At 38.2% G+C, this 15,155-nt stretch overlaps 1 protein-coding gene across 1 annotated transcript; it reads right to left on the bottom strand.

The window, feature by feature from the left end:
• Positions 1–1,023: 1,023 nt before the first annotated feature.
• dbt (dihydrolipoamide branched chain transacylase E2) lies at positions 1,024–13,621 on the bottom strand. Its single transcript, XM_083558071.1, has 11 exons — positions 13,537–13,621; positions 8,182–8,305; positions 7,113–7,188; positions 6,809–6,990; positions 6,528–6,655; positions 4,550–4,793; positions 3,618–3,784; positions 3,450–3,527; positions 3,169–3,360; positions 2,019–2,090; positions 1,024–1,900 (listed from the first exon to the last, which is right to left on the bottom strand). Exons 1-11 carry the CDS (start codon positions 13,585–13,587, stop codon positions 1,733–1,735), a joined length of 1,482 nt encoding a protein of 493 aa, XP_083414197.1. The 5' UTR covers positions 13,588–13,621; the 3' UTR covers positions 1,024–1,732.
• Between the last annotated feature and the right edge of the window lie 1,534 nt (positions 13,622–15,155).

Genomic DNA, 15,155 nt, shown 5'->3' on the forward strand with positions numbered 1-15,155 from the left:
AGGGACACGCTGGAGAAATAAGGGAATGAAAGTCAGTAGGAGTAAGACAGAGTACATGTGTGTGAATGAGAGTGAGGGCAGTGGAGTGGTGCGGTGCGGTTGCAGGAAGAAGAGGTGGAGAAGGTGGAGGAGTTCAGGTACCTGGGATCAACAGTGCAAAGTAATGGAGTGTGTGTTAGAGAAGTGAAGAAAAGAGTGCAGGCAGGGTGGAGTGGGTGGAGAAGAGTGACAGGAGTGATTTGTGATAGAAGGGTATCTGCTGGAGTGAAAGGGAAAGTTTATAGGACTGTGGTGAGACCTGCGATGTTGTATGGATTAAAGACAGTGGCATTGAGTAAAAGACAGGAGGCGGAGCTGGAGGTAGCAGAGCTGAAGATGTTGAGGTTTTCGTTGGGAGTGACGACGATGGACAGGATTGGAAATGAGTTTATTTGAGGGACAGCGCATGTAGGACGTTTTGGAGACAAGGGGAGAGAGAAATGGTTTAGACATGTGCAGAGGAGAGACATGGGGTACATCGGTAGGAGAATGCTGAGGATGGAGGAAAAGAGGAAGACCAAGAAGGAGGTTTATGGATGTTGTAAGGGAAAACATGCAGGTAGTTGGTTTGAAAGAGGCAGATGTAGAGGACAGAGTAGTATGGAGATGGATGACCCACTGTGGCGACCCCTAATGGAAGAAGCCGAAAGAAGAAGTGTAAGAAGACTGTTCACTGAATGACACAGGATTAAATCTGTTCATAGTAACTGCAGCCAGAAAGCTCTTTATATTATTTACAGTCCAAATCCATCTTCATGATTCTTGACTTTAACCTTTTCACAGCAATCTCATGGATCTTTGAAAGTCTTTACGCTTTAAGGGTCATTACGGATCATTTTGTGTAGTTTAAAGGCCAAAAAGGCAATTTAACCCAATTCAAATTAAATCAAACAATGTAATGTGCAAAAAGTAAAGCGGTCGGAATATTTTCTAAACCCACTGTAATATTACTACAGATATAATTAAATGATCGGCCAATTGCCATTTCAGAATGACATCATTTATTAAAACTTTTTCCTCCCTCACACAAAATTCACACAAAACAAACGGAAAAACCCTGTGCCTGCTTAGGTAACATCCATAAATGACCTGTTCTCCAACTACATACACCAATCAGAAAAATTTGTATATATATATATATTATATATATATATATATATAGTCAGTAAAATTCAAATGATTTTCTTCACCACCAAACATCCCATAATCAGAGCCAGGATGTAAGTATGTGTGTGTGTACACGCTCAACACTTATTTGTGCAATAATGCTTGTGTTTGGGGGTAAAAATATCTGCATTTATAGGTTTGGGGAAGTGTTAATAGTGTTTATGACAATCATAAGAGAATCAAAAGGAACTGCCATTTATATTTTTCACTGAGGCAGCAAAAGGATGACACACACACACACACACACACTAGATTACACGCAACACAACAGTCTGTAGGTTCTGTCTTGGGTGTGTGTATTTTAAAGGACAAAAACAATTGACACACACCATTGACGTAGCAGCTGTACATTTAACTCACATGTCTGAAATATTGTGAATGGACTTTACATGTGCAACTGCCCATGTTAGGAGAGAAAAGAGAGCGATCGTGGAAAGGGGGGGGGGGGGGGTTCAGAGTAGCTTAATACAGTAACTTAATCAGGTGTTCAAACACTAGTCCAGATATCTTCTAAAGGCAGGATGATCTACTTCAGATCCAGCACCATGGAGGATGGGTTCTCCAGATAAGACCTCCACAGGTTGGAGAAGCGACACATAGTGGCGCCGTCAATGATCCTGTGATCTGCAGACCAGCTCACGTACATGATGTGCGCTTTCACAACCTCGTCCTTGGCATTGAAGCGGGGCAAAACCTGCACGGAGCAGCGAGAGAAGCAAATTGAAAGAAAGCCGCGGTTCGTCATCTCCGTATTACGTTTTAAATGCGCAGGGATCGGAATGGACATTTACAAGTTTCAAAATATCACTGACCTGGATTTTCCCGAGAGCGCCGATCGCAACCTCGGGTGGCAGAATCACTGGCTTTGCATAAGTGCCTCCGATCTAAAACATTAACAGATTGTTGTGTGTAAAGAGTGGACCATGGGTTACCAATTAATAAAAAAAAAAAGAGCTGCTGTGTAAAGTGTAAAGGTGTAAACATGTATTCGTACTGAAATGTTTCTTAATAGGGCTTTTGGTTCGATGTACACGTGTACCGAATGCAATCCTTTTCACGTGTGGAACAGAGTTCAAATCGGAGTTCCCTCAGGAACATATTAAGTGGCGGACCGCAAGTATATTTAGTCTCGTCCTCGCACTGTCACCTTTTATTTTTTATTATTGCTTACTTAAAAACATACACAACAATGTCAGTTATAAAAAAGAAACTAGAGTTAGCGCAGTGTCACTGTGGCTACTCACTCTATACTCGAAATCCGATTTGTAGTGCGTTGTAAAATTTCGTTTTGTGCATGCGCAAAATTGTCACCACTTCCTGTCTGACTGTTTTTAACGACAGTCTAGCGCTACGGATTTTTTAGCGTTTCATGTCCTCTTGAAAGGAGAAGATCCTTACAATTCCGCATTTCAAAGGAGTGAATAAATGAAGACGTTTGTTACAGGATGCTAAAATAATTAGAACAGTTAAGTAGAAAATATTTTTGGAAAATTAAATATTAAATTTTAAAACACACACACACACACACACACACACACACACACACACACACACACACACACACACACACACATCTGTATTACGCAAATGGGGTCTAATAAAAATATATATATTTTTTTTATTTTTTTATTTAATCGGTATAATTTGTGCTAATTTAATTGAAAACTCAATTTAAATCAATACAAGTGTATTGCGTTAATTTTTTTGTACTATTTTTTTTTTTATATATTATTTAGCCAAAATGTTTTTTTATTTAAAATTGTTGACATTTTTTACATTTTGATCTTTACAAATGTTAATAATAATTAACTGCATTGATCAAAAATGACAAGCAATTTTATGGTTTGCAGTTCTTTCCCGCTAATTGAACTGAAACTGAACCGAACAGTGATTTAAAAAAACCGACGCACCGTGAATTGTGTGTACCGTTACACCCCTAGTGCTGTGGTATAAATCACTCACTGAGCCTATGTTGGAGATTGTGAACGTTCCTCCGGTTAGATCCGGCGTGCCAAGTTGCCCGGATACTCCCAAAGCCTGCAGTCGATTGAGCTCCATGGCGATTTCATACACACTGAGCATCTGTACATTCTTTACATTGGGCACCAGTAAGCCCTGAGGTGTATCCATGGCCAGACCGATGTTGTGTGAAGCCTGCGATCAAAATTCAAGGCGACGTATACAAACGCTTTATTCCCAGTCACCATTGAAACATCATTTATTAAAAAAAATTTTTATCTGACCTTATAGGTAATATTTTGGCACGCTTCGTCCAGGGAGGAGTTCAGGATCGGGTAATGGTGGAGAGCAAGTGAGGCTGCCTATAAACAATCCGAAACCAAACAATCCTCATTCAATTCATTTGTAATGCATTTCACTCGGATTAGTGCTCAGGGAACCAGTGGTGTTACCTTGATGAAGAACGGCATATAGCTAAGCTTTACTCCTCGAGACTCGGCCACGTTTCTCAGCTCGGAGCGCAGACGCACCAGCTGGCTCAGGTCCACTTCGTCCTTATAGCCGAAGTGTGGGATCTTCAGAGCTGCGGTCATCGTCTTCACCATGGCCTTGTGGAAACCTGGGTTAAAGTGATAGAACAGCATTTTATAATAATACTGATTCAAGCGACCTTCAACTAAGCAGTGGAGGGGCCTTCATAAGATGTGGATTAAGAAAAAAAAACGCCCTTCTATTACCTGTTGGCTATGTTTCATGTCTCTGTGACTCACAGTTTGATTGATTTAAAATTAGAAAAATAATCCCAACAGTTACAATAGGATTCCAGCACCTTTGATATATATAACATCTGCACTTTACTGAAGTATTTCCATTTGGAGAGCATTTACTTTAACTTTGTTTCATGGTCAAATATTTTAACTTTATACTCAACTACATTTAGTAAAATCAGTTGTTCCTTTTTATTTATTAGCAGATAAAAACTTAACTGGTCAATCACACAGGAATCCACCGATCAGTCTTGTGCCAAAACTTATAATAGAAGCATTATAGCCATAATAAATAATAGTACTTTGAATACAGTTAAAGGCAAATACTTTTGTACTTTTACTAAAGTAAAATTTTAAAGGGAGCACTTTCACTTTTATTGGAGTCATATTTTACCGAGTGTAACTCAAGTACATCGTTTGTGTACTTTGTCCACCACTGAAAACAAAAAAATCGATACAGATCAGTTCGAGTCAAAGATCATATTAGACCAAAAAGTGTTTAAGTGTGAGTTAAGGTTATATTATTATAATGTTAAAATTTTCTTAAACAGCACTGTGCTGATAGTAGTGCCAGCTACAGAGTAGATCACAGGTTCATGTACTACCTAGAAACATACCCTTAAGCGGCTCGGTGCGGTCTTTGCCTGTGAACACCGGCCTTGGGATGGCAGGTATCGGAGAGCTAAGAGGCTTCATCTCTTTAGGCTTGGCAGCTGGAGGAGGTGTTGGAGGAGGAGGCTGAATCTCATGGAAGGGGGTCGGGGGTAGAATGGCTCCTGTCTGCTTGGCTATGAAGTTCAGGATGTCCTCTTTGAGAATGCGCCCGTCCTTTCCGGTCCCGACTACTTCGACGAGCTTGATCTACCAGGATATGAGATTTTATAAAAATGAGATCAAATTCCAGGCTGATCTCAAATCTTTCAGTTCTCCCACCCACCACAAGTACAACAAAAGGTAACCATGGAAAGAAACCCCACTCCAGTGAACTATGCAAAGTTGTCAGGTTTAAAGGGATGCCTGGCTCTGGAACTGACAGAAACCCCCCACAAAGCAAACACTGTAACAAACGGTCATCACTCATGTCCCTGTTTTATTGTCTTTTATTGCAGCCGTTCAGTCCACCAGCTTTAGGACTTGGAGCACAGGCAGCATGCACACTAACACAATTCTCTCTTTACACTATGCTTGATTTGTAGCAAAAATCTTTGCTAAAGCTGACAATAATAATAATTTGTATTACCGATGTGTTAACCTGGAATAATTCCAAATTTAGATTACGCAAGCTCTTCAGGAAACACAGCCTATACATGACCCAGTCACAGCACTTACACACACCAAGCTGATCAACAACTTCATACTGCAGCAAGTTAATATTTGATATTTTATTTCCCTGTTTCCTAATGTGATATTATATTTCATACTTTTGTTATACAGTACTTGTCAGGCAATACAATGTCATGTTGGCACCGCTTTCATGCTTTTACACTGCAATGTTTTATTTTATTTTTTTTTTTTTATCAAAATGGACTCCCCCATCGGCTTTGTTAATTAATCGGCATTTATAGTAAATTGCTGAAACTATTGGCAAAAATCCAGACAAATTTTTGCTGATTTTCCGGCTTCTGGTCTGCTGTCATTACGAGAGCGGCCTCTAGAGGCGAATCACTGACACCACACGCTGTTAGTTTTTAGGAGTGAGACTGCGCACTGCACGGAGAGCGCTGCATTATATTTCTTATTTCTAATTTAAATATATAATTGTATTTATTAATTAATATATTCATATTTATTTCATTTAGCAAATTTTCATGATTCAGGAAGGGGTTTTTTTTGTATTGTTTTTTTACTTTTTTGTAATAAAGTTCAGCACTATTTTACACGGAGTGTTGTATTTGTTAGTATTTTTAACCAGTATCCATTTGAAAAACTTTCGGGTGATTAATAGGTTATTGGCAAGTACGATCCAACCTATCTATCGACATCAGTAAAATCCACTCTCGGTCGACCTCTACATCTAATACTGAATTTGTATTTGAATCAGATTTGGCGTAATTGTAGTCAATAAGATCAATCTGAAAGGACGGAAGGCAACAGCTGCTCATTTTTGGTTTAATGAGATGAGTGCATTCACTTTGTCTGGAAAAAGAAAATTTTGCGATGTCCAAGTCTAAGCAAAAATGTTAATAAAACTATTGGCAACCCAAAAGGTCCCACAGATATCACAGGCCTACAACATTACAATTGCGCTAAATATTAAATATATTAGATATATTACTATGATTTTTTTTAAACTTGCTTTTGACAGTTATACAAGGCTCAAATAAAAACTTTTAAAATAGTTAATTAATGTTGCCCTAAAATACATTTATATATTAGAATCCTACACTTATAAAGCATGTTAAAATCAAATGGAGATTATAAAGAAAAATGATTCACAAATAAATTATAAAAAAATATAAAAACTGTAGCATCACCATGCCATACACAGATCTGTGTAAATTAATTGGGGTGCAAATACTTTTATAGAGAGAAAAAAAAAACCAAAAACAATGATTCCTAGCCAAATATCTTGTAACCTGAATATTATTAACTCACATTGTTTTCCATGGCTATGCGTCTCACTGCAGGTGTGGCCTGTGTCTTGTGGCCTTTAATGTCCTGGTGAGTGTGTTCTTCCTGCGACACTGCTGGCGTTTCCATCACATCCTCCTCCGGAGCAACAGCTACAGGAGAAAAAGATGCTAAACTGACTGACATGAGAAGAGGATACATTTCAACACTGTGAATTTAAAATCAGATACACAATTAATTTAGTTTAGTGCTCATTAAATGCAAACACACCTTAAGGTGTGGTTTTTTTGTTGTTGGACTCTTACCATGTCCTCCGTCGGTTTCGATATCAACAAGAGGCGTGCCTACGATTGCAGTAGAATCGACATCATAATAAAGTTTGCGGACGACTCCGTCGTATCGGCTGGTGATGGTAACTGATGCTTTGTCGCTCTGCACCTCACAGATACTGTCAAACTGAGACACTCTGTCACCTTCCTTCACATACCTTACACAGAAGAAAAATAAAAAGATAAAAAAAAAAAAAAAAAAAAAAGATGACGATTTTATCATTGAGAATGCTGCCCCCTGTTGGTGGGTGTAGGTTTGACAGACATCAGCAAAACTTACCATTCTTTTACAGTCACCTCCATAATTCCTTCCCCAATATCCGAAAGCTTGAACGGTACAATTGGTCTTGCTGCAGCTAAATTAGGAAACAGAAATGCAGGTTAAAAAAAAAAATGCGACACGTGGAAAGTATTGACCAGAAACATGGAAAAAAAAAAAATTGCGAATTATGTCCTGTCAGTTTTTTCTCAGTTGCTTTGGAGCGTTTTTCAGATCAGAAATGAAATTCTCAAAACTACTTGTTCAGCCACATCATGGAGTCGCTTCTCATTGCAAATTGCAAATGCTTTGGTTCATTCATTTAATTTGATTGGGTATAATTTTCTGCTGTTTCCAAAGTTATCTATTGTCTGTCATGTCGATCAGAATATATCAAACTGAATAATCTTTTTGAAATTAATAAATCTTGAATTTCTTTAATGAAGGTGTGTGTGTGGCATCAAGATCAATCAACTAGTTCTCTAAAATGGGTCAAATGTAAATCACGCAATCAGAAACATGGATTTACAATTTCTGAAAATGGATGAATAAACAGGAAACGAACATACAGTAAAAGTGTGAATCCAGAAATCAATATCCCACATACAGTAATGTGTACATTTGTGCTGTTGAAAAAATTATAGATGTCATACAGAAGAAATTCAGCCTTGTAAATCCAAACCGTAGTTTACCTCAGGAAACACTGAAACCGTGCGCCATCATACTGACAAACCGACTGAACATTTTCACGATCTTGTTTGTGAACAATGACTCGTCATTCTGATGGGAATGATCTGTTCATTGACACAAATACTTACTTTTGAGAGATGAACTAAGGGTTTGAAGAAAAGTACAGACTTTTGCAAGAAATCTAATGTCATGCTGTTTGTACAAATTGTTTTGACAAATGCACTTACTGATCTACAAATATTAAAGGTGATTCGAGAAATTCTCCAAAGCAACTGAGAAAAACTAAGTGCTCTGGTAAATCTGTTCATCAGAACATGCAGGATTTTGGGGTAAAAAAAAAAAAACAAACAAAAAAAATACATATGTTATTTGGCTTAGAAGATTGAACTCTGAAACTTACCACAGCTGGTGCGGAAAAATCTGTGCTGATGCATAGTTTTGCTGGAGTACACATGGTGTGTGTGTGGTACAGAAAGTGCTTGGAGTCGTGAGTAACAGCACTTGTGCAGATGCTGGACAGTGACCTGAAACAGAAGAAACAGAAATATATATATACACTGTGTACTTGTACTAACTGCTGTGTATTTGCACTGGATATACAGTACAGACCAAAAGTTTGGACACACCTTCTCATTCAAAGAGTTTTCTTTATTTTCATGACTATGAAAATTGTAGAGTCACACTGAAGGCATCAAAACTATGAATCAACATGTGGAATTATATATGGAATTATATACATAACAGAAAAGTGTGAAACAACTGAAAATATGTCATATTGTAGGTTCTTCAAAGTAGCTACCTTTTGCTTTGATTACTGCTTTGCACATTCTCTTGATGAGCTTCGAAAGGTAGGAGCTTCACTTCACAGGTGTGCACTGTCAGGTTTAATAAGTGTGATTTCTTGCCTTATAAATGGGGTTGGAACCATCAGTTGTGTTGTGCAGAAGTCAGGTGGATACACAGCCGATAGTCCTACTGAATAGACTGTTAGAATTTGTATTATGGCAAGAAAAAAGCAGCTAAGTACAGAAAAACGAGTGGCCATCATTACTTTAAGAAATGAAGGTCGTCAGTCCGAAAAATTGGGAAAACTTTTAAAGTGTCCCCAAGTGCAGTCACAAAAACCATCAAGCGCTACAAAGAAACTGGCTTACATGCGGACTGCCCCAGGAAAGGAAGACCAAGAGTCACCTCTGCTGCGGAGGATAAGTTCATCCGAGTCACCAGCCTCAGAAATCGCAGGTTAACAGCAGCTCAGATTAGAGACCAGGTCAATGGCACACAGAGTTCTAGCAGCAGACACATCTCTACAACAACTGTTAAGAGGAGACTGTGTGAATCAGGCCTTCATGGTAGAATATCTGCTAGAAAACCACTGCTAAAGAAAGGCAACAAGCAGAAGAGACTTGTTTGGGCTAAAGAACACAAGGAATGGACATTAGACCAGTGAAAATCTGTGCTTTGGTCTGATGAGTCCAAATTTGAGATCTTTGGTTCCAACCACCGTGTCTTTGTGCGACACAGAAAAGGTGAACGGATGGACTCTACATGCCTGGTTCCCACCGTGAAGCATAGAGGAGGAGGTGTGATGGTGTGGGGGTCCTTTGCTGGTGACACTGTTGGGGATTTATTCAAAATTGAAGGCATACTGAACCAGCATGGCTACCACAGCATCTTGCAGCGGCAAGCTATTCCATCCGGTTTGCGTTTATTTGGACCATCATTTATTTTTCAACAGGACAATGACCCCAAACACACCTCCAGGCTGTGTAAGGGCTATTTGACCAAGAAGGAGAGTGATGGGGTGCTGCGCCAGATGACCTGGCCTCCACAGTCACCGGACCTGAACCCAATCGAGATGGTTTAGGGGTGAGCTGGCCAGCAGAGTAAAGGCAAAAGGGCCTTCACTCTGACCATTTCAGGTGACTACCTCTTGAAGTTCATCAAGAGAATGCCAAGAGTGTGCAAAGCAGTAATCAAAGCAAAAGGTAGCTACTTTGAAGAACCTACAATATGACATTTTTTCAGTTGTTTCACACTTTTTTGTCATGTATATAATTCCATATATAATTCCACGTGTTAATTCATAGTTTTGATGCCTTCAGTGTGACTCTACAATTTTCATAGTCATGAAAATAAAGAAACCTCTTTGAATGAGAAGGTGTGTCCAAACTTTTGGTCTGTACTGTATATGTATTGTGCTGCTGCACTGTTGTGTAGCACAAAGTTCCTGAAGAAACTGCAGATCATTCCACGCACCCAAGTAACAGGACAATGACCCCGGACACATCACTAGGTTAGAGGGATGGAGTGCTGCATCAGATGACCGAGCCTCCATGATCACCCAATCCAAATCCAGTTAAAATGGTTTGGAATGAGGTCAAGTCAAGTCAAGAGGCCTTTATTGTCATTTCTACTATACACAGTGGTACACAGTACACTGTGAAAATGAGACAACTTTCCTCCAGAACCCTGGTGCTACACTAAACAACATAGAGCTACAACACAACACAAAGCTACATAAAGTGCGTCGAATGCAACCCAGTGCAGACAAAAAACAGTACAGACAGACAACACAAGACAAGACAAAAAACCCATAAAGCGCTGACCAGTAAACCTAAAAACTATACCAGGGAGTGAATATAACCAGAACAATGTAGTGCAAAAAACAGCAGCAGTCAAGAGGTGCAAAAGACAGCATGTAAACAGTATAATAAAGTGAAAGGTGCAAAAAACAGCAGTAAGAGAGTGGTACAGTCAAGTATGAATAATAATAAATAAATAAATAAATAAATGGTGGTGGAATGGATTGAGATGGGTAATGAGTGTGTGTTAAGTGTTTAGTCCAGGTTGTACAGTTCGGTAACACACATTTGAGTGAGTGAGTGAGTGAGTGAGTGAGTGAGTGAGTGAGTGAGTGAGTGAGTGAGTGAGTGAGTGAGTGTGTGCGTGAGTGTGTGCGCGTGTGCGTGAGTGAGTGAGTGAGTGTGTGTGTGAGTGAGTGAGTGAGTGAGTTCCGTTTCAGTTCTGTGTGTTGAGAAGCCTGATGGCTTGAGGAAAGAAACTGTTGCACAGTCTTGATGTGGTGGCCCAAATGCTTCGGAACTCCTTCAGAACTTTTCCTGATGGCAGGAGAGTAAAAAGTGTGTGTGATTGGGGTGTGTGGTCGTCCACAATGCTGTTTGCTTTCCGGATGCAGCGTGTGGTGTAAATGTCCATGATAGAGGGGAGAGAGACTCCGATGATCTGGACTGGAGAATGGAAAAAAAAAAAGCAGCCAACAAGCACTCAACACCTCTGGGAACTACTTATGTAATTATGTAAAACTTAATCACACATTTGTTTTACATAATTATGTTATATTATTATATCATATAATATTAACTTAATGTAATTAATTATGGTGTATAAAAACACCTTAAATAATTACATTAAATTATTATTACATAAATCATCAGGACAACAAACGTAACTTTTGCTATGTTTTCACACGGACGGTTTTAATTGCTGGATGTGCACATCATGGCGGATCTTGGTGCTTGTTTTGTGACTTGTTTTTTTTTTTTTTTCCTTATTTTATTCTAGGGATGCACCGAATATTCGGCCACAGAAAATTTTCGGAAAGACTTTGATCACTGAAACAGTTTGTTGTGATGACGCAAACAGAACCCGTGGCCTGCACGTGCTTGTCTAAAGCAACATGTCTGCGGTGTGGACGTATTTCAGTATATCTGAGAAAGACCTACGGATAGCGATTTGCAAAACATGTAATGCCGAAATTTCGAAATGAGGTGCGTCTGCAAAGACTTTCTCCACGTCGGGTTTAATTTATCACCTGAAATCCAAACATCCCGATCGCTATGCTGAATATGAGAGGAACGCAAACGCACAGAAAAGCAAAACTCCGAGCACGCGCACTCCGTCTGTGGCGGACGTTTTTGAAAAGGCAGGAAGTTTCCCAGTGATATTGTTGTATTGTATCTTTAAGCAGTTGCACTTGTTCTGAATGCACTTTGTTTTTATGAAAGAACATATTTAATTTTACAACCTTTCAGCAGGCCCGAGGGCCTGTACATTATTATTTAATGTACACATGAGTGCATTTAAGTTAAACATTTAAGTTTAAATTTTAATTTAGTTTATTCTGTGCATTGTTGCAATGTGCTATAAATAAATATTTTCATAATTTGTGAATGATTTATTCTTTGAAACTTTAATATTGATTTATGCAATTGAAATGCCTTGATTTTAGTAAGGTTAGTACACGGTCATAGCCATAAATGCAATGGTAATAATAATTGGCACAATTTCTTTCGGTGTTTCGGTTTTCGGCCTTGCTTTTCTCTTTTTCGGTTTCGGCTAATAATTTTCATTTCGGTGCATCCCTATTTTATTCCTGTGTTTATGCTCTATGTGAAATACGTTTTCACTCATTATAAACATACATTTGCATAAAGCATCCATATTTGTCCATGCGCATGTTGATTACAGTATTAAAAACTTGAAAAAAGAACAGATAAAAATGTGTGATTAAGTTGCGATTGATCACAATAAAATATTTTAATCAATCGACAGCCCTAAATACTAAAAAAAGAGGAGCATGATATTTCTTCACAAACCTTCCATCATTTGGCCTATTTGATGTATTTCTTCACCATTGCACTGACTCAGTTGATTAGGTAAACAATGTTTGATAGCAACAGTTTTTCTCTGTCCGAGTTACCCAATAAATCTGACATATGCAACCAGTTAACAGATCTAATATACACATACATTTCCCTGTGAATCTCCCAGATGAAGGTCAGTTTTAAAGCATCCAAGAGTTTAATGTTTAACATTAAACTTAGCATTAAAAAATCTGACAATGACAAACAAGTCATTTATCACGGCGACAACTGATGGTACCTGTTTTCATAACAACTAGTTTCTAACTAATTAATCAGTTAATCATAAATATAATAATAATGTGTCAGGCAGCCATTCATGCAGTGGTATGCAAAAATCATGATCCTACTAAACAGCTACTTCAATTAGGGAACAATATTCGGCAATCAAATATTTATTTATCAATCACTGGACACGTTTCTTACTTTCACCACCTTCTTCCATATGGATCAATTTTCTGTTCGACAAGTCTGAGCAAACTACTGAGTAGACACCGCGCATTTTTATGATGTCATCATGTAGGTTTCTTACAAAGTATTTGACAGTATTTGAAAAACTACAACAAAACAAAAGACTGAAAAAAATTTAATACAACATATGATGCAATTTTCATCAACCCTCTCAAATACAAATGACAAAATCCTATTTTATAATTGACATACATGCATAAATACTACCCACCTCTGGGTAATACGTAAAGACAACTGACTTTATAGGATCCAGCCACCTTGGGGGTGTACATATACAAAGAACGCATATGACCTGCATTTACCTGTTTTTATAGAGTTAAGTTTGACAAAGTTTTCTAGCTAACTTCTTCACCTTACTAATGAAATGTATGCAAACTGTGCGCATTGCATTACATTACATTACAAGCCAAGCCACCTGAGCCTCCAGTCCACCTCCACTAGTACCGGCTAGTTACTAGCAGACTTAGCATTTGGTCCTTGACTTACCTATTTGTTTGTTTCCTTCCTTTTCTGATCAAACTCTCTTTTATTAATCACATGCTTATCCTTACTTCTCTTAAACCTGTGCCTGTGCATGCATTATCAAGATTATCAAGATTATCACATATAAATTCACCCACCAGGCGTCTCATAAACGCGAATGAGCTCCTGACTGTAATGAAGGCCGCCATTTTTCCTCCTACATAGACGTGGAATTCCGGATGTGACGCAGTCACACACCCCAGTTAACGGACCAATCAGAACGATTCATATGCGGCTATTGAGAAAACGTTATAAAGTAAATTAGAAAACGGATATAGTCGGTTTTATTTCTATATATATCTAAAACGTTTTAGTGATGAATTGGGAGAAATATTTATTTGGGTGTAGATTGTTTTGTATGTGACGAATCCAATGTCCTAACTAGATCAACACCATTGATGCTATTTTTTTTATTATTGTTTAGTTTTTATTATTTATCTTGAAAAACTGCAAAATGCCAGGGTTACAAACTAAAGTTAAATATTACAAAATTGTACAATATCAAACAGTGAAACAGATTTAAGGGCTTTGGAGTTGCTGATGAGAACTTATAAAAAAAAATATTGTCTTTTTCGGTTTATGTCAAAGTCAAAGTTTATGTCAAAGTCAAATCAACCAAACAGAACCTCTGACAAAGAGAAACTCTGTGTGAGAATACACAAATAAAGATGAAAAAAAATCCTTCCAAAACAAAGCTGTATGTGCACAACCCCAGAAGGTACCTGGGGTCAACAGTCTAAAGTAATGGAGAGTGTGTTAGAGAAGTGAAGAAAAGAGTGCAGGCTGTGTGGAGTGGGTGGAGAAGAGTGATAGCAGAAGTAATTTGTGATAGAAGGGTATCTGTGAGAGTAAAAGGGAAAAGGGAAGACATGCAGGTGGTTGGGTTGAAAGAGGTAGATGTAGAGGACAGGGGGGTATGGAGATGGATGATCCGCTGTGGCGACCCCAATGGGAGAAGACGAAAGAAAAAGAAGTAGAAGAAGAAAAGGATAGAAGAGATTAAGTATTTCATTAAAGATACATCCTTAACCTTGTTGGTAATTAAATATTTAAAAGAGAGAGTCAAAATGTTTTCCTTGAAATGTTATCAAAGAGGCCGTTCTAATAGGACGCAACATATGGTGAAGAAACAATCTCGTTTTGAAACAGATGTCTGATTTGTCTATTTTGGCCAGAAGGAGTGGCCAAAATTCAGACAGTTCCAATACTAGTTTCAAAAGGATGATCGGTAGACAGAGAGACCTGCAATCTAGCTGAGTTATTAAGAAGCAACATAACCCCATAAAGAATGGCGTCCATTACAACAACAAACTCACGTGGTGTAACAGGTATTTTATATGTAGAAAGATACTGAGAGTAAGAGAACAGGTGACCATTAGAACTGATTAATTGAGATACCAACCTACTATTATTATTTAATCAATCTGGAAAAAACATCTACTTATTTTTGTAAAGAATGTCTTGGTTGTTCCAGATATAGTAGCATTATAGGATAGGATAGGATAGGATAGGATAGGATAGAATAGGTTAAAAATCTCTTTCTGTCCTATAACCACTTCTTTCTTATTCCTTCTTTGTTTTGCTAAATTGCTGCCAAAAAGCCTAACACACTTTCCCACTTCATGTTTGAGTAACTCCCAGTTTGAGCCAAATTGCTTTACACTTGGAGCTTTCACCCAGTGGTCCTGAATCAGGAAGCAAATTATCCTTTTTTACG

The sequence above is a fragment of the Silurus aristotelis genome, assembly GCF_946808225.1.
Source record: "Silurus aristotelis genome assembly, chromosome: 13".
Lineage (NCBI taxonomy): Eukaryota > Metazoa > Chordata > Actinopteri > Siluriformes > Siluridae > Silurus > Silurus aristotelis.